An 18,448-nucleotide genomic window follows, 5' to 3' on the forward strand; every position below is an offset into this window, starting at 1 on the left:
AAATTTAAAAATTATTTTATATTAAAATAAATATTATTATATTTTTAATTAATTTTTATTATATTTTTAAAATTATTAATAATTTATATAATTATCGAGCCGCGCGGGGGGTTATGGGTGCGAGGCACGTGCGAAGCACGTGCCGAGCGCCCGTAACCCCTCGCGCGGCGAGGTTAAGCGGCCATTACGGCCTTACGGGATTTAACCAATCAAGTCAATTATTTGGCTTGGCTTATAAGATAAGACCTAATTAGTAAACTTAAGGATTGTGCCGCCCCTCGGGGAGGCCTCCAGTATTGAATGGAACGAAGGCATTGCATTTGTCAATGTTTAAGTTAAAACGGTAGTATACAGGATGTAATCTGGACGTAATCTGGACCTCTTGTGACTGCATTAGCCACATGGTAGCTATCATCCCATCGTGGCTAAGTACACTTTTGTTAGTGGTGTCTTTTTTAAGTATCACTACTGCTGTAAGGGGTCGTGTGGAGACTCTTGATAAGGTTGAGACACACTGTACAACTAATTAAGCAAAGTACTCACAAGGTAGCTCTTGTTTGTCTTGGGCCATGAGCTGGCCTAGTACGGCTGTTTAGGTACGACGTAATACTCACCTTAGACTCTCCACACAGTCAACAGATAGCACAGAAGGCGGTGCACTTTGTTTTCTGGCCTTACGGAAAAGGTAGAGCGATAGTCTCGTTTCAACAATCCAATTTTCGCATCCTTCCCAACTTACGTGCTTTATCATCTTAACCATTTAACCCATAGAAGTGATACGGACGACTATTAGCGAACTCGAGCCTCTTGAATGAATGTCTTTTTTATTTTTGCTCTGGGTTGGCTTTTAATTCTGCAGACGTAACTATCTGCTTTCTTTTTTTCCTAGTTATTCTCTTTTCATTCCTTGTTCATTTTCTTCCCACTGGACATATTCCGATGTACTGGAGCCGGTGACGCGCGATTCTCTTCGTTGCCCCTTTCTCCAAAAAACTAGACCGGAAAAAGCTCCTCGCCAACAACTTCAAGTCCCTTCTCAACCCCCTGTGCTGAGTCGCGCTCTTGGCCATCTTAATCAATATTCGATTGACGCGACGACTTTACTCTCCTACGTCGACGCTTTCCCTGCTAATCATTGGTTGTTCAATCATCGACACGCTCGTTATTCGCGACAATAAATCGCACCCTATTAGCCATGAGGCTCGCCTCTCTCGCGCTGTTCCTCAGCGCTGCAGTCCTCGGCACTGCGCAAGCAATTGGTTCGGAGACAAGTGATAGTCCTGACCGGGAGAACACATATTTTAATGGCAAAAGAGTACCTCCATTACTCGAGTTAACCCCCGATACCATCGATAAGGAGCTGAAACTTTCAAAATTCCTGGTTGTCAAATATTACAGGTAAGACCTTTTTATCACTAGGCTTTAGGCTTCGGGATTCTATACATTATTTTCCGATACATAATAATATGCCCCTCCAATGTTACTCCTTTGTAGCATGTCTCAGCAGTTTGCTTACGGTTTAATAGTCCGTTTTGTATTCACTGTATAGATTATGCGCCGACCTATCAGACTTTGTACGAATACTACTACACTTCTAAAGTCCCGAGCGAGTCGGAATCGGGATCCGCTGCAACTTCCTTTGAGAAGTTTTACGATATCAGATTTGCCGAGCTAAACTGTGTGGCTTATGGCGATCTATGTGCAAAGCATGAGATCACTACATGGCCCGAGACCCGAATTTTCAAAGATGGCGAGATCGCTGACCGTGTCCATGGCGGTAAAGATATAACTGTCATTGCGAAGATGATTGAGGGCGCGCTCGAGAAGGAAAAGCCTGGTACTCGCCCCAAGGAGCTTTCGCTTCCCAAACCCGGTGCGAAATCGTTTCCTGAAGGATCATCCGAGACTGAAGGAACTACCGAGAAGGCTGAGAAGGTTGAAAAGCCTGCGAAGGGTGAATCCGACGATGCTACTCCTGCGACAAAGTCTACACCTGTGAAAGTGGACAGCGTGAAACCATCTAAGCCGACCAAGACTCCCAATGAGCAAGGGATTTCCGTATCCCTAACGGCCGAAAGTTTTCAGACTCTCGTAACAATGACCCAGGAGCCGTGGTTTATCAAGTTCTATGCTCCTTGGTGTCATCATTGCCAAGCTATGGCTGCGAATTGGCAGCAGCTGGCTAAGGAGATGCAGGGCAAACTCAACATCGGTGAGGTCAACTGCGATGCGGAATCTAGGCTATGCAAGGACGTCCATCTTCGAGGTTATCCCAGCATTCTGTTCTTTAGAGGAGGCGAGCGCGTTGAATACAATGGCTTGCGCGGACTTGGCGATTTCCTTCAGTATGCCGAGAAGGCCTTGGATATTTGCACTGGTGTTCAGGATGTTGACGCCTCGTCTTTCAAGGCCCTCGAAGAGAAGGAGGATGTTATTTTCGTCTATTTCTACGACCACGCCACCACCACTGAGGACTTCATGGCCCTCGAGAGATTGCCTCTCAGTCTGATCGGACACGCTAAACTGGTTAAAACGAAAGACCCTGTACTCTACGATAGATTCAAGATCACGACCTGGCCTAGATTGCTCGTCTCGCGGGAAGGGCGACCTACGTATTACACACCCTTGACCCCTAGAGAAATGCGCGATACTCATCTGGTTCTTACTTGGATGAAGTCTGTCTGGCTACCTATCGTCCCAGAGCTTACTGCCTCGAATGCTCGTGAAATCATGGATGGAAAGATTGTTGTCCTAGGAATCCTAAATAGGGAAGACCAGGAGACTTTCTTAAGCGCCAAGCGCGAAATGAAGCGTGCCGCAAACGAGTGGATGGACAAGCAGATACAATTATTTCAGCTAGAACGACAGAACCTTCGTGACGCTAAGCAGCTCCGCCTCGAGGAGGCGGAAGACCGCAATGACCAACGGGCTCTGCGGGCCGCTAAAAGTATCCGGATTAGCATGGACATGTCTGACCGTAAAGAGGTTACATTTGCCTGGGTAGATGGTGTCTTTTGGCAAAGGTGGATCCGAACCACTTATGGTATCGATATCAAAGACGGTGAGCGGGTGATCATAAATGACGAGGACGTAAGTTTAAGCCCGAACGATCGTTTCGTTACATTGCATTAACTTGATTGTAGAACCGACGATACTGGGACATGACCATAACGGGCAGCCCCATTGTCCCCTCACGTGTATCGATCCTAGAGACTATTTCGAAGGTCACTGCTTCTCCTCCGCTAATTAAACCTAAGCTCACGATTTCGAGCTTCGAGAAGATCTTCTTCGACATACGAGTCACCTTTACCGAGCATCCGTACCTCTCCTTCGGCTGCATAGCAGGAATTGGTCTTGGATGTGCCTCATGGTTCCGGGGACGAATCCGGAGGAACCGTGGCCATTTCCGCCTAGAAGACAACCTTCCTATCAAAGAAATAAAGGAGGGTCTCCTTGGTAACACAGCTAATGGGAAGAAGGACTGAATAAGCATTTTTCAGGCGGGGAAATAAAGATTTGAAGCATTGGCATTTGGGAAGACATGGGTTACTGGAGTTGATATTCACCCAGCGGGAGTTTCTGTATACTACTCTCTTGTGTCCTCGCGCTTGAACAGGCGACCCATACAATTGCCCATCGTAATTTTTCTACATATGGTGTTTGGTTATGGATACGTTTCTACATTAGTATAGAAAGCTACGGCGCGTCACGAAACGAAGGGGGGGGCGGAACGGAGCAGTTGAGGGTGAAAAGACGAGAGCGGTCAGGATAGACCGAACTCTCTTGTGTTTCTATCACGACAGCAGAGACAAATGCATCCTCATAATAATATCCCTTTACTATTTTGATATTAACTTACTATGTCTTGGTTTGGATGATTGGATTATCTTTATGCTCAACGTCTTACGCAGAATTTCATGAGCAATGATGCCAATTATGATGGTTAAGAAGCCTAACAGGATGATAATATCGTAACTCAACGCGGTTTATTCTTTTCTAAGTTGCCTATCTAGACGAAAAAAAGCAGGTAGGTAGACAAGATGAACTCGCCTTTCTATAGCTAAACCCCTTATCCAGGGCGTAATCCACCTCCTATACAATTGTCCAACAAGCTACGTCTTAAGTCTTAAGTGTAGATCTGGTCCGTGAAAGCATTCAGACTGAGTCCGTTCTTGGCGAGGTCCTCGACTTCGATCAAGAACTCGAGAGGCATCTCAACCAAGGTGCCGCGCACACGGCTCAGCCAATCTTTGACCTCGGCAACACCGCCGGGGAACTCCTCGCGCACGACGTGCCCGTACTCGACCTTGTTCTGCTGCTCCTCCTCGTCGTCGCGCCTGTGCCTGTGCTCCTTATCGTCCTCGCCGCCGGGGATCGTAAAGTGGCGGCTGAAGAAGTCTTCGTACTGCTCCCAGGTACGCACGAGGTCGTTGGGCACCGGGTGGAACACCTTGCTGAAGACCTCGGTGTTGGTGCGCGCCGTCTCCGTCCACAGCCGCCAGAAGTCCTCGCTCATCGGGTCCTCGACGAGCCTGTCCGACGGCGATCCCCAGTCGTACTGCTGCGGGTCCCGGTCCACGGGCGTCCAGTTGGCGTTGGGTTGGTCCCAGGGCTGGTCGGGTAGCAAGCCGAGGTGCTTGCGGTAGAGCTGGCGGCGCAGCGACGTCGCGAAGCGGGAGGCTGTGAATGGTTGCCCGTTCATGCTGCTGTCGACGGGCTCTTGGTCTTCGATTACGACGGCGATTTCGGAGTCGTGGGTCCCGAGTTGGCTGCGGTCGTTGAGGTTGGCCGAACCGCAGATCACGAGGCGGTCGTCGGCGATGAGTACCTTGCTGTGGATGTACAGCTCCTCGGACACGAATGCGTTTATCTCGTCCTCTTCGCTGCCGTTCCACGGGACGTCGCGGATGTCAGGACCGCCTTCCATGTAGCAGCTAGACACGGTGTCCCAGGTGCTGTCGTCGACTCTGGAGGCGGCGGACTGGTAACGGTCGTAACTACCGTCGTCACGTCTCCCGTTGTCGTCGCCGTAGCGGTAGCCCTGCTCCCTGTCGTCGTATTCGCGACGGGCATCTTCGTAGGACACGCCGCTGTCTTGTTCGGCTTGTCTTAGAGTAGAGGATATGTTGATGCGGTCGTAGTTGCGCAGGTTGTAGAAGCCGATGTAGCGGCGCCAGTCGTCAACACCCTGCTGTTGTAGGGACTCGATGATACTGTGACCACCGCGGTTGATACTGTTGTATTGCTGTGATACCGAGTTAGCAGCTGTCTTATTGACTAGTTTCAGGGTGTTATGGATGTCTCGGGGTATAATAGCCAACCACTTAATCTAGTAGACTACGGTGCTCAGACTCCCGAGACAGGGTAGAAGGACTCAGTGTTACGTACGAATTCCATAATAGCACGGGTTCCGAGAGCACCATCGGACTTGAGGTCGCCGGCAAACGCGGGCACAGCTGGCATCAACACGATGACGCGGAAGTCCTCCCCGTTGTCATGGGCGCGGACAATACGTGATACAATCGAGGCACCTATCTTGTTCTCAACCGGACGCTGCTCGTCGGATGTGGCTGTGATGAAAAACTGACCTGTGTTAGACGACTAATAAAAGTACTAACTACTCGATTCAAGAGCTTACCTGGTTCTCAATATAGATGAAATGCTCGGCATTCTCAATAGCGTTAACGTATGCATTGGCAATCGAATGCTCCGTAGGGTGGCCAGCAGACCACTCGCAGCAACTTTAAGATAGTCAGTATTGTATAGTTAACCCAACTATAACCATTTATAGGAGGGAATGTGGACTCGCCTTCTGCAGAGCTGGATCTTAATGCCACCAGAATGGTCGTAGTTATCACCACCTCGGCTGCGGTGTTCTTCTTCTTCGCCTCCATCGCCCACGAGTCGTCTCATACCGCGATTAAAATGGCCCTGGAAATCGTCGAACATGCCATGGTGTTGTTCTCCGCGGGACCTTTCGGCAGAACCGCCTACCACAATTCTCTGGTACTTGCCAGTATCTTTCTTGGTATATTTCTCATTGTATATGAAGTTCCTGAGACTGTGTTAATTACGTTCTATGACTCTTTCACAAGCACTTACCATCGGTCCGTAAAGTGGTCGATGAGATTGTGCACGATAGGGCCTTTGAGGGAAATGGCAATATCAGACCAGCCCATCCTTGAGTTCTTCGTTCGGTCGACTGTTCTCTCGGTTAGAATATTTGCCGGATCGACCGGTATCAATAACTCACGTTGGTTATGATCCCAGTTATCTACACCTTCGAAGTCGTAGATACGAGCATTGTTGAAATCTTGACCGGGGAAGACAATTGCATCTAAATTACCGGGATGGGCATCGGCAATAGGGTGGCCTATTCGTTTTCGGTAAGCCGAGGCGTCGATATAAGTACCACAGGGTAGAACTCACTGTTTGTATCGTATCTTCCAAAGCCTGGAGATATATTAGTGCCAATTCAGGGGTTTGGACGTTCCACATACACATATCGAGACCACCCATGAAGGCGAGGCGTCGATCGACGACGCATAGCTTCTCGTGATGGGCCCAGTACAGTACAGTATCACCAAATGAGCCATAAAGTTCCTTTAGTGCCTCTCCGGAGACTTTGGACAAGCTAAAGTCATTCAACTTGAGGTTGTCTAGCGATAAATCGGCAAAGGCGGTCTCAAGCTTTGCTCGGTCTGTCGGCAGATGATCGGGGTGTCTAAACACTTTGATATTTGGATGCAAGGCCTCCAGGGCGTGCTTGGTATGCTAACGAGGATAATCAGTAAGTTGCGTAAGTCTTGGGTATAATATATATAATATAGATGCTCACCGCAGAGTCCACTGGTGGTCGCCCAATAGGTTAGCTGAACTTGCAGTGACAAAAACTAAGTTAAGGAATATCATACGGGTTAGGGCCTGGGTGACCTCCTTGTATACGATGATACGTATTTCAACGCCCCTATCAGCAGCCGCCCGAAGCATGTTGTCGAGACGGTACTGCTCATTGCGTGAAGGAGGACGGCGAAGGTAGAGCTCCGGACTTAGCCACCAGTCCAGAATATACACGCTTTCTCTAGCCTCTGTGTTTTAAATTAGCAGAGCTACTCGCAGTATTTATTATACTTATTTATTATACTGGGCTTTATAACATTGCATACCTTCAAGAGCTAAAGATACGGCGTAGAAGTACGATGCTCCATCGACATACCACTTGACAGAGCCAGTAGTCTGAGGTGCAAAGGACTGGAAACGATGGTTAGTTGGCACCTGTTGCGAAACGGGACCTTCGTTATCCTGCTGGGCCTGCTGGGAATGTTCCTCGTTGCCCCCCTTTAAGGCCTCCTTCACATCTTTAAAGGCATCTTCCGCCTTCTGCAGAAATTGCTCCATATTGGATATGATGGGATTGTAAGTAATATGTAGGTAGGTTAAATAGTAGATTGGTAAAAAGGTGGTGAGGAATCTATATATCTAGACCTCATAGAAAAGGAAATTGACAATGGATTGGAGGATTTAAATGGTTACCTAGGTAAGCTACGGTAATCCAAGATTTAGCTACGGTTTGTATACAAATCTGTATTCAAGACGACCGTTGCGGTCAGGTTTGAATCACAGCTCTTATGTCGTGGAGGGGTGACCAAGTCCCTTCCCTTGGTGGGACCCGGGATACGGCTGTCAAGCTGAAGCATTGGTTTGCATTGGCTTGCATCAGCCCCCATAATGATCACAACGAACAAATCAAGAGTGAATATAGCTTTCTCAATCCGATTTATGAATGGTCACACCTGGTAACCAAGCCCTTCTAAGCTGATGTATTGATAGGATATAGGATACTAACAGGCCTATTAGATGCGACTGTACCCCTCTCCCCCTCCCCCACCAGGTTATAAGTTGTAGTTTATAACAGATAATTATGCACTATACAGAATACGGTATTGAGCATCCGATTTGTGGGATGAAGAGGAGACTTTGCAGCGTTGGTGAGCGACGGAGGGGCATCAAAGATGTTTCAAGGAGAATAAGTTAATAAGTTACCCGCACTTACAACAGTTAGTTAGGTACTAGTTCAGGTACATACCTTAGGTAACTAACCTAATATAACCCGAAGTAATGCATGTACCCATGTCGCGTGACAGTGTATAATAATTTGTGCAACCAACTCTAGTCTCTCGGTACCTACACTAATCTGTACAAAGTATGTACGTACATAGAGAGAGTAAGGCAGGCGGTAAGCATCGGGACTCATCGTCACCGCCTTCTGTAACAAGCCAAAAAGACCGGACGAATTCTAGACCCACTAAAATTTTCAAATTGTCCCATTCTCTGCGACAACTTGCGACTTGCGACTTGCGACTTTACATGCGCAAACCTACAATCAAGTCAATTGACGAGATATAGTAGTGCTCAAACTAAGGGCCAATCAATTCAAGATGCCTAAAAAAGAATCCAAGAAGCAAGATGCCCCGTCTGCGAAGGGCGATTCACGATTCGCTAACTTCGAATCCGACCCTCGTTTCCGCCTACCCTCCAAGAGTCGCACCAAGACTACTATAGACAAACGTTTCTCACGTATGCTTAAGGATGAGGATTTCGTCGCGAGTGCTAAAGTCGATAAATACGGTCGCAAGTTGAAGTCGGATAATAAAAAGAAGGCCCTGCAAAATATATACCAAGCCGAGGACGACGAGGACGCCCAAGTGGATGAGGATCGTGTTGTTGAGCGTGAACTTCAAAAAGCCAATACTAAATATGACCCTGCTCGTGGTGGTGGGTTCTCGTCTTCCGAATCCGACTCGGATGACTCGGATGACGAAGATGATAAAAACGAAGAGGATGAGGAGGCCGAAGTAGCTACGTCTGGGAGTATGCAAAGGTTACGCGACGCTCAAGCAGACGTCGAAACGGGAGAGGTCACGAAGCGGATAGCAATCGTTAATCTAGATTGGGATTATATAAAGTCCGCCGATTTGATGGCTCTTTTCTCTAGTTTTGTGCCTAAAGGTGGACGGATCGAGCGAGTTTCCATCTACCCGAGCGAGTTTGGCAAGGAGAGGATGCAAAGGGAAGAGTTGGAAGGGCCTCCCAGGGAGATATTCAAGAAGTCCTCCGAGCACCAGGACGAAGAATCCGAGCCTGACTCCGAAGATAGCGACGATGACGAAGAGGATGACGAAAAGATAAAAAACGAAATCATCCAGGAAGGAGATGATCAAGACTTTGACAGTGATGCACTTCGAGCTTACCAGCTGGACCGGTTGCGCTACTATTATGCCGTCGTGGTATGCTCTGATACGGCGACAGCAGAGAAGATATATGCTGCGACGGATGGCACAGAATACCAGGCATCTTCGAATTTTATGGACTTGAGATTTATACCTGATGATGTCACATTCGATGATGAGCCGAGGGATGAGTGCGATTCCATATCGCCTGATTACAAACCAACCGAGTTCACAACTGATGCTTTACAACATTCTAAGGTTAAACTTACTTGGGATATACATCCCGAAGAGACGACTAGGAGGGAGAATATCAAGCGGGCATTCAGTGGTAGTCGCGCAGAAATTGAAGAGAATGATCTGCGCGCTTATCTTGCAAGCGATAATAGTGACGACGAGGACGCTCAGAGCGAAGGAGAGGAGGACCAGGCCGAAGTTGCAGACGATCAGCCGAAATTGACGAAAAGGGAGTTAAAAGCAAAGAAACTTCGTGAAGCTCTCGGTTTGAGTTCCGAACCGTTGTCGCGGCCTTCAAAATCTGGTCCGGTCGGAGATATGCAAATTACATTCTCCGCCGCGCTGATGGACGATGGTAAAAAGAAGAAAGAACCGGATGCCGAAGAGACTACGATCGAAAAATACATGCGTAAAGAGCGAGAAAGGAAAGCTCGGAAGAAGGAGAAAGCTGTCACGAAACGTGATGAAGGTTCCGGCCAAGAAGATGATGAGACCGAGCAACCCAAGGACGATCTCGCTTTTGATGACCCCTTTTTTACAACTGATGAGCCGGTTAAAAAGTCGAAACATAGCGAAAAGAAGGAAGAACGCCGCAAGAGACGAGAAGCAAAAGAAGCTGAAGCAGCCGAGAATGCTGCTCAGAAGGCCCAATTGGAGCGACTCATGGCTGAAGATTCCAAGGATGCTGCTGAACATCTCGACCATTTCGACATGAACGAGATTACTCGCGCGGAAAAGCAGAAATCCAAGAAGCACAAGAAGAGAAAGAAGGAAGTGGAAGACCATGGTGGTCTCCAAGAAGGATTCGAGATGGATGTTAAAGACGATCGATTCAAGGCTGTCTTTGATAGCCATGAGTTCGCTATTGATCCTTCGAACCCGCGATACAAGGCTACGCCAGGAATGAAGCAGCTGCTTGAGGAGAGGCGCAAGAAGCGGAAAACAGACACCGATGCTCCTGATGGGCAGCAGCGGCAGAATGGCAAAGCTAAGAAGCAAAGGAGATAGGTACATATCGCCTCTGATCTACACGTGTTAGGTCATAGGTTAAGCCCGCTTTATAGTCCTGCGTGATATATTCCTACGATATCCAATTATAGACATCGTCCCCAATACGAATATTGGCACGTAAATGTCTATAATGTCATTCTAATAAAATCCCCAACTTTGAACTTCACTTATGCCACTCGGAGACTAAATGCATGCGTTTGATTTATATAGTATCAGGTGAAGAACGTGCTTTTTGACTATCTACAAGATAGTTTGGCCTAGTGACGGGTTTTTACCCTTTGTCCATAATCTGAATATTCACTAGCCATGGGTTGATTATGCGTATTCCCAGGCATCCGGTCCAGAGGACGTGTAAGTCCTTACCCCGGTATTTAAGCAGTTCTCAGTCCCGCGGCCGACGTATATCTGGTACGTTCTCTCTCTCGGCTCACCCTCGCTAACCGGGCACATCAGCCAGGGCTGGCCGGCGTTTCCTAACACTACAGGAGCTCCAAACGACTCGCTGCGCTGTCTCTCGAAGCCGGTGGAAACGGATCCCTCGGGCAGCGCCCCAGAATGTGGTATAGTGTACGACAGCGAGCCATCCTCTGCGATATAGACTATGGGGTAGGTACGCTTTAGCTATCTTGAATGTTGAAGCGTGGATACTAAATATAAATATAGGCAAGCATCTCTTCTTACATACCTTGCTGTCCGCCCGGAACCCCGACGTTTAGGAATAAAGTGTTATTGCCGCCTGCGAATACCGTCTTGGATCCCGGATAAAGAGAGCAGTCGAGGTTCTCTACGTCCCCCGGGCAATAAGCGGACGTGTTCTTGTTGACGTAGAACTTTCCGCCGCTGGCGTTGATGGCGTCGCCGGCGAAAAAGTAGTCGTCGTCGGCGGGCATTCTCCAGACGCCAGCAGTCCACTTGTGAGAGAGAGTTAGAAGCTATCCGTTACTTGGTAATGTACCTTAGGTTAGGTTGGTAGGTATTTGTTTATTCTACGTACGGGACCTTCTGGGACGGACCCAGCGCGCGGTATAATCGCTGCTGCGAGAGTGACGGCCGGGCCGACGAGTAAAGCTGTGAGGGCTCGCATAGCTACGGCGTAATTGTATTATATGCTGATATGTATGTGCCGATATGTTGGTGGGTGGAAGGGGATGATTACTCTAGCGATATAGAAGAGTACTTAGTCTTACATAGTTGCGGTTAGACGTGAAGGAGCGAGCATATTTATAGTCTATGAATGTATGAAAAAGGGGTTAACTCTATAATAAAGGGCAATAGCTCTATTCGGATCGATAAAATCGCATGGATACGAAGTTATGGAGCTATGCTATGGCACGTTACTTGGAGGATAATTAGCCACTTGTATACCCATGCGTCGAGAAGCGCAAGTATTTATATTAATACGAGGAAATACGTAAGACTTAAGTAAGTGTCCCGTTAAGTGTCCCGTTTGTGCAGGGTTCCATTCGTTGGTAATTGCCTAATTATAGCCCAACACGTTTGGTAGCATTAGTGTAGATTTCGAGCCAGCTGCCCTGTTTCTATTGGTGAGATGTTTTATATCTTATAATCTTGGCCAGTTCTCTTATTAATACTCCGAGTATACCGGTTTAAAGGGAATCTTAGATTCGGTGGTTGACCCCTTAGTGATAAGGTGGTAAAGAGGTCGGTATGTTGCAATTGATGTGGCGAGGAAGCTGACCATGATCTCTATCGCGCTGAGCATTGTTGATGGCACGTATTGCCCTAAATATTGTTTTATTTTTATCAGAAATATTCAGGAAAAGCTGAAGCATTGCCTAGGTAGCTTCTGGGTCCGTACAGAACTACTCGCAACTTGGGTCTGAGCTATTCCCCAGCCTGGTAATATATCTAAGCTGGACTAGACTGATTATGCAAGCACTGAGGAAGGATTAGAGAAGAAACATGCAGGAACGGAATAGGTATAATAGAAAGTAGTTGACTCGCCTCCCTCATACAGAGAAAATAATGATCAGCCTGCGCTTCTGCGATTTTGATGTATTGAGTCTTATAATTAGGGGAATAGGCATGCCGATAGTCGTCAAGTCGGTAGTAATGTTAATAATTAGTAATGATAGAGAAAGGCACTGAGAGATGGTCTTACTAGGGCAGAAATAGTTGTATTAGGTAGCTGGGTACCGTATCATTCTTAAGAAGGTATCTCGTAAGAGTCTCTGGGTATACCGCATGTTGGCTGGTTGAGTGACTTGGAATACGTACGAAACATGCAGATACGAAACTTCTATATGAATCCTGCAATATAGTAATTACTCGCGATACACACTAATGAAGCTTCACAGTATAGTATAAACCCCCCTCACTCACACGTTATTCTTGCTGTTTATTGCTCTTCATCCAACACATTTCAGACTCGGCCATATATTGATACTCAAAAGCGTACCTTGGGTAGTCATACAATAATCGTGGTACGTGTCGCCCGAGAGTCAGTTATAGACGTTATGCAGTGCCATCGGCTGGACGAGTGTATACGCTCTGCACATTGCAACATGCTTTCAGGCCCTCGACGGCCATTGCACTTCCGAGCCCGCTCTGCTTGTGACCTGAAAACGGGGCGCTCGCTTGTATCTCGGCGTGTGTGTTGATCCAAATATTACCAGCCTGAAGCTGCTTCCCCAGACGCTCAGCTTGGTCTATATCTCGACTCCACACAGATGCACCGAGGCCCATGCTGGTATTATTAGCCCTGGAAATAACATCGGCTTCATCTGACCATTTCATTAGGGGAAGAATAGGTCCTATTGCACATGGGAATCGTATTAGTACCTGCACATATCTTAATTATCTGCGATTAACTCACCGAACTGCTCTTCTACGACAATCCGTGCGTCGTCTGGTGGGTTATCGATGATCGTTGGGATGATGTAGTAACCGCCCATATCCGATGGAGGCTTCGTACTCCCCGTTGCAACCGTAAGCTTTGTGCTTTCCACATTCAGGAGTAAGTCCCTGATGCGCTCGAACTGATCTTTGTTGCATATTGGTCCTGCAAAAGCGTCCTCGCCAGAGCCCAACTTCAATGCTTTTGCAAACTCGACAATCGTAGCCAGCACGGCGTCATAAACTGCCTCGTGGACATATACTCGTTTTATCGCTATGCATATCTGGCCTGAGTGGCAGAAAGCAGCAGAAGCGATTTTTACCGCCACAGAGGCGGGATCGACGTCAGCACAAACGATAGCTGGATCGTTACCACCTAATTCTAGTACCACTCGCTTCAATGTCTTGCTACAAGACTCCATTACCTTTTTCCCCACCGAAATACTACCAGTGAAGGTCACCATTTGAACATTTGGATGTTCGGTTAGTAACTGCGGAGCTTGAAGTCAGTATATGCTCGATAAAGCCCGAAATAGATTCTCTAGAAGACAATCTATGCTATAGGGGGGGAAGGGAGATTCTGGTGTTAAATGCGACTTACAGCCCCCAAATCGTTATCCCCACTCAAGGCTTGGAACACACCGGGAGGGAAAAAGCGTTGGGCTAATTCAGCAAACTTGAGGCTGCAGTAAGGCGTATAGGGAGATGGCTTCAATATAAAGGCGTTGCCAGTCAGTACAGCAGGCACCATCTTCATACATAAGAGTTGAACAGGGAAATTCCAAGGAGCAATCCCGGCCACAACACCAACAGGCGTGTATCGCTTAACAACTTTGCGGTTTTCTGTGTCTTCAATGACTTCGCTAGGAAGGGATAGCTGACAGAATCCCCTGAGATATTCAACACATGTGTTGATTTCCTGTCGAGCCAAATTGATCTACCGATAGGTACACAGTAAGCTCATCTGCAGTAGCAAAAACAGGTTCGACCGGACCATGCACTGAAAATACACTCACGGGTTTTCCGGTCTCCTTCATTAGGAGCCGGGCAAAGTCTTCGGCTTTACCTTCGACGGCATTGGCGTATTCTCCGATTGCGCTCACGCGTTCGTCCCAGGGGACCTTAGCCCATAATTTTGCTGCTCTCTCGGCCGCTTCGACGGCTCGGTTGACATCGTGTAGCGAAATCACGGGAACTGCTGGGTTGTTCTCTAGAGTGAAAGGGTTTATGCCGTAACGGACGTTATTCTGGGTGGACGAGAGTTCCCCGTCGATTACATTGTAGAATATATCGAAGTCAAGAGGGGAGAATACAGCCTTATTGGAGGCCATTCTGTCTTTATTTCACCAAAGGCTTTTTGAATTTGTATATTAGAAATGCTGAACTAAGTGGAGGGCAGAGATGAGGACGGATGGTACCTATTGCTAATCAAATAAGCTGAGAGTCAATGGCTATTCAAGGTTGTATTACCGCGCCATTTCTTGTGTGTTGGCATTCATTCCGGTGCCTAACCAGCCCATGACAAAGTCTTCTACATGCATATGCCTGCCGCTTTTACGAGAAGGATCTGTGTATCCTAATGATATAAGTAGGGCCTTAGATTGGCTTGCAATGTACAGAACTGATAGGTCGCTACAGCTGTGTGACCTCAATCTACGCCATCATTTGCTCCGGCGTGGCGCAATATTGACGCTCATATCGAACGACTTAGAGGGGAGTTGTATGGTGTCGGTATAATCATATCCAATCTCAGCGTACCTGTTAGAGTTGAATCATCGCCGCTTTCTTCCAAAGTTCCAGTCGATGTCAACACTGTCTTGGGCCCTGTAAAGGATATCGTCACCGGTCCGCTTGTCCAACGATAATTTCAACGAAACCCGAGAAAGGGGGGAGTAGATACAAGGTATGGCACCACCGGCTGTGACTTCGAAATCGCATGTTTTAGTATTCCGTATGATAGGGTCTGATCGTGGTATTATTGGCGGTATATACTTTACGCGACTTTCTCGCACTGGCTATTTTCTACTTGACCTGGCTGATGAGTTGCAGCTGTATGAATACCTACCTATTGATGTAAAAAAAATAGGGGCGATACTGTATTACTTATTTGGCCTGGGTAGAAGGTATATACCTATATACGCTACTTACTTATATAACTTCGCTCATGACATTATATTATATCACACACGCACGAAAAAGACTTGATGCAAAAAGTAAAGCTCATAACTCGATTATCGATACGTTAGCTGTTGAAAATAAAAAGGGGTAGCTGACGGAAAAGGGGTGTACGGGCCTAAAACTCACTTAGCAGTATGATCTTGTAGTTACCTACATAACTTGTAACTACTCGAATGAGTAGCCAACTCTATAACATGAGCTTTTCACTATTATTACATCTGAGTGTTCTACTTGCTACTCAACTTAATAAGGTCCACACCACAATATCTCATTTACGCGAGACATATACATATAAGTTCACATCCAATTTATATGTAACAGTCAAATACATTCATTGCAAGGATGTTCTGCCGAGTAAACTCCAAAGAATCAGTCAGTGATCGACGAAGCGGTCCCTCCCCTCCACTGTCCAGGCCGACCTCGCAAGCGGCGTTCTTCCCCGCACAGAAGCGAACACAAAAAACACATACCCTGATACCTACCTACCTCCTAAGCTACCTTCTTCAAGCTGGGTGCGATCAGCAATCTTCTCCAACGACAGGATCTACTAGAGGTAGTAGCAGAGTAGCTAGTTACCTACCTGTTAGAAGAAAATCCCCTCGGAGGTTTTAGACTAGGTTAGAGCTGAGCCGAGAGTCTTGGTGCCCAATTGGATAATCATCTATCGTGGCTATAGACTAAACGAGCCATGCCTTCGGATAGGGTGCAGGATTCGTCTTCACATGCCTTTCCTACCAAGCAACTCACTATCCTCGGTGCGTAACCCAGGTCCCTACCTACCTACCTACCTATCTACCTTACCACCTACCAAACAACCCTTCAAAAACGCTCGACTTACATCCTGACCGGCCGCAATCAAAACAGCAATATGTCGCTTCTCGGAGCCCATCGCCTTCAACTCCATCCTCGCGTACACGTACGTCATGGTGCAAGACCTGCACGGCGGCGACGATACCGACGCGTCCTTCTACGCCGGTCTCCTGGTCTCGGCGTATGCCGTCGCCGAGGCCCTGACGGCGATTGGCTGGGGCGCCCTCTCGGACAGATACGGGAGAAAGCCGGTCGTGCTCTTCGGGCTCGGGGGCGTAGCCGTTTCGAGTCTCATTTTCGGGCTAGCGACCGAGTACTGGGTGGCGCTATTGGCTAGATTTATCGGCGGGGCCTTGAATGGGAATGTTGCTGTAAGTGAAGCTTTTTTATCTTTTTATTTACTAACTACCTAACCTAATTCGTTGAATTTTGTTCTTCCTCGTCCCATTTAGTTAGATAAATACCTAAGTAGTCTATATTGGCATCTTTTGATCGTGACTTAAATAATTGCTTACACTGATTACAGGTGATGCAAACGATGGTTGCGGAAATGGTCAAGATGCCAGAGCACGAGCCGAAAGCTTATGCCTCTCAGCCCTTCGTCTGGACCCTAGGGGGTATTATAGGTTCCGCTATGGGGGGTTTTCTAGCCCAACCGGCGATATTCTACCCTTCACTGTTTCCCGCCGATGGTATCTTCGGAAGGTATCCTTATTTATTGCCAAACCTTGTGTCGGTCATTGTCATCGTGTTAGCTATTATACAGGGGATACTCTTCCTCCAGGAGACCAACCCGCGACACAGAAAGGCCACTCCTGAGACCGTCTTCGAAGAGGATGACGACATCGTCGATGAGCGTACTCCGCTCCACCGCCGCCCCAAGGATCGAAGATCGTCTATTAGGAGTCACTCGTGCGCCGCGAGTGATAGACCGGTATTCACCGAGGAGAGTCTACCAGTGCCAGTCGAGCAGAATTTCGACCTGAGGAGATCGTCTTTTGGGACCGTGTGTTCGATCAAGCACCTTCCTAGCACCCCGAAGCAGAACGAGATATTTAATGGCCGGGCCTTCAATTTCACTATCATAATGGTTACCATCGCGCTCGTCCTGGTTTCGTACCATCAGATGGCATTCAACACCCTTCTACCTACGCACCTCTTGGATAAACCAGCGACAGCTCCAGGCCAACTTGATTTAATCGGTGGCTTAGGATACACTGTCCACGACGTAGGAATCTACTTGTCGGTTAATGGAATCCTCGGTCTGCTCATCCAGGGGTTCATATTCCCGATTTTCGTGGATAAAGTCGGAGTATGGAAGTCTTTTTTCATCAATATCGTTTTCTATCCTCTAGCATACGTGGTCATGCCTTTCTTATCTGCTTTACCTCCCTCGCTTGTATCCCCCGGAATTTATTTCTCTATGATCTTGCAAAGCCTCTTCGGTATCATTGTTATCCCCTGCGCTCTCATTTTGATTAAAGATGCCACGCCGTCCCCGCTCGTGCTTGGGAAGGTCAACGGACTAGCTATGTCTGCTTGCTGTTTAGCTCGAACCGTATCCCCGCCACTAGTAGGTATCATCTACAGCGCTGGCGGTTCCGCGGCTGCTTGGTTTAGCTGCTCTGGTGTTGCCGTGGTTGGGATTGTACAGCTCCTCTGGGTACCAAGGAAGCATGTACGTAATATTGTGGTTAAGAATAGTACGATAGAAGCTGGAATATGCCCTGCCATATCGGAGTAATGCATTTCAAACATCATCATTTCCGCGAAGGAGTTAGATACGCATATGATTTTTTTTTTCTATTTGCATAGAAACTTGGTCATTAGGGTTAGTTATTGGGTATATAGATTGGCATAATTTCTTTTGGTATCTGTCATACCGAGGCCAAGTTGGGATAGAAAGAAGGTCAGGACTGCTACACATGAGGTAATGATATTATGATCTCACGCGTCGATAGATTGGATATTCGACAACCGCATTTTATTGAATTTGGAGCAACGAGGTATATGATCTAGCGATAATTCCGTAGATACCAATTTAAGCATATTTTCTCACTCCTATGACGCCGAGGGCTGTTCTTCATTAATTAGGCTGGATTGTTATAAAAAAAAGAAAAAAAAAAAGG

At 47.3% G+C, this 18,448-nt stretch overlaps 6 protein-coding genes across 6 annotated transcripts; 3 read left to right on the forward strand and 3 right to left on the reverse strand.

Moving 5' to 3' along the window:
• The first annotated feature begins 691 nt into the window (after window positions 1–691).
• F5Y00DRAFT_115057 (thioredoxin-like protein) lies at window positions 692–3,887 on the forward strand. Its single transcript, XM_048003947.1, has 3 exons — window positions 692–1,398; window positions 1,527–3,090; window positions 3,144–3,887. Exons 1-3 carry the CDS (start codon window positions 1,196–1,198, stop codon window positions 3,483–3,485), a joined length of 2,109 nt encoding a protein of 702 aa, XP_047863415.1. The 5' UTR covers window positions 692–1,195; the 3' UTR covers window positions 3,486–3,887.
• F5Y00DRAFT_115053 (phospholipase D/nuclease) lies at window positions 3,886–7,513 on the reverse strand. The gene is made up of 11 exons (XM_048003946.1): window positions 7,167–7,513; window positions 6,915–7,088; window positions 6,839–6,849; window positions 6,501–6,774; window positions 6,430–6,453; window positions 6,254–6,373; window positions 6,103–6,202; window positions 5,810–6,055; window positions 5,639–5,741; window positions 5,389–5,583; window positions 3,886–5,245 (listed from the first exon to the last, which is right to left on the reverse strand). The coding sequence occupies exons 1-11, from the start codon at window positions 7,396–7,398 to the stop codon at window positions 4,127–4,129; spliced, it is 2,598 nt and encodes an 865-aa protein (XP_047863416.1). The 5' UTR covers window positions 7,399–7,513; the 3' UTR covers window positions 3,886–4,126.
• Window positions 7,514–8,339: 826 nt separating this feature from the next.
• F5Y00DRAFT_240933 (uncharacterized protein) lies at window positions 8,340–10,641 on the forward strand. Its single transcript, XM_048008311.1, has one exon. It carries the CDS (start codon window positions 8,439–8,441, stop codon window positions 10,470–10,472), a length of 2,034 nt encoding a protein of 677 aa, XP_047863417.1. The 5' UTR covers window positions 8,340–8,438; the 3' UTR covers window positions 10,473–10,641.
• Window positions 10,642–10,658: 17 nt separating this feature from the next.
• Window positions 10,659–11,840, reverse strand: F5Y00DRAFT_240935 (uncharacterized protein). Its single transcript, XM_048008312.1, has 3 exons — window positions 11,470–11,840; window positions 11,161–11,386; window positions 10,659–11,074 (listed from the first exon to the last, which is right to left on the reverse strand). Exons 1-3 carry the CDS (start codon window positions 11,557–11,559, stop codon window positions 10,791–10,793), a joined length of 600 nt encoding a protein of 199 aa, XP_047863418.1. The 5' UTR covers window positions 11,560–11,840; the 3' UTR covers window positions 10,659–10,790.
• A 964-nt stretch (window positions 11,841–12,804) lies between these two features.
• On the reverse strand, window positions 12,805–14,662 carry F5Y00DRAFT_271043 (aldehyde dehydrogenase; the record flags this gene model as incomplete). Its single annotated transcript, XM_048012720.1, has 4 exons — window positions 12,805–13,249; window positions 13,312–13,822; window positions 13,933–14,268; window positions 14,348–14,662. 4 exons carry the CDS (start codon window positions 14,660–14,662, stop codon window positions 12,951–12,953), a joined length of 1,461 nt encoding a protein of 486 aa, XP_047863419.1. The 3' UTR covers window positions 12,805–12,950.
• Window positions 14,663–16,197: 1,535 nt separating this feature from the next.
• On the forward strand, window positions 16,198–18,355 carry F5Y00DRAFT_271045 (MFS general substrate transporter; the record flags this gene model as incomplete). The annotated part of the gene is made up of 3 exons (XM_048012721.1): window positions 16,198–16,264; window positions 16,374–16,690; window positions 16,846–18,355. The coding sequence occupies 3 exons, from the start codon at window positions 16,198–16,200 to the stop codon at window positions 18,061–18,063; spliced, it is 1,602 nt and encodes a 533-aa protein (XP_047863420.1). The 3' UTR covers window positions 18,064–18,355.
• Window positions 18,356–18,448: the final 93 nt, after the last annotated feature.

This window comes from Daldinia vernicosa, assembly GCF_022497035.1.
Source record: "Daldinia vernicosa strain CBS 139.73 unplaced genomic scaffold F5Y00scaffold_33, whole genome shotgun sequence".
Lineage (NCBI taxonomy): Eukaryota > Fungi > Ascomycota > Sordariomycetes > Xylariales > Hypoxylaceae > Daldinia > Daldinia vernicosa.

What these genes read in the sequence shown, in the direction of transcription:
- F5Y00DRAFT_115053 (XM_048003946.1), bottom strand. Translation starts at nt 7,398, where the DNA reads ATGGAGCAATTTCTGCAGAAGGCGGAAGATGCCTTTAAAGATGTGAAG. An exon ending in CGTATCTTTAGCTCTTGAAG is followed by an intron (nt 7,089 to 7,166) that starts GTATGCAATGTT and finishes TTTAAAACACAG; the next exon opens with AGGCTAGAGAAAGCGTGTAT. An exon ending in TAACTGGGATCATAACCAAC is followed by an intron (nt 6,203 to 6,253) that starts GTGAGTTATTGA and finishes CCGAGAGAACAG; the next exon opens with TCGACCGAACGAAGAACTCA.
- F5Y00DRAFT_240933 (XM_048008311.1), top strand. Translation starts at nt 8,439, where the DNA reads ATGCCTAAAAAAGAATCCAAGAAGCAAGATGCCCCGTCTGCGAAGGGC.
- F5Y00DRAFT_240935 (XM_048008312.1), bottom strand. Translation starts at nt 11,559, where the DNA reads ATGCGAGCCCTCACAGCTTTACTCGTCGGCCCGGCCGTCACTCTCGCA. An exon ending in GGTCCGTCCCAGAAGGTCCC is followed by an intron (nt 11,387 to 11,469) that starts GTACGTAGAATA and finishes CTCTCTCACAAG; the next exon opens with TGGACTGCTGGCGTCTGGAG. An exon ending in GGTTCCGGGCGGACAGCAAG is followed by an intron (nt 11,075 to 11,160) that starts GTATGTAAGAAG and finishes CCTACCCCATAG; the next exon opens with TCTATATCGCAGAGGATGGC.
- F5Y00DRAFT_115057 (XM_048003947.1), top strand. Translation starts at nt 1,196, where the DNA reads ATGAGGCTCGCCTCTCTCGCGCTGTTCCTCAGCGCTGCAGTCCTCGGC. An exon ending in CTGGTTGTCAAATATTACAG is followed by an intron (nt 1,399 to 1,526) that starts GTAAGACCTTTT and finishes ACGGTTTAATAG; the next exon opens with TCCGTTTTGTATTCACTGTA. An exon ending in TGATCATAAATGACGAGGAC is followed by an intron (nt 3,091 to 3,143) that starts GTAAGTTTAAGC and finishes ACTTGATTGTAG; the next exon opens with AACCGACGATACTGGGACAT.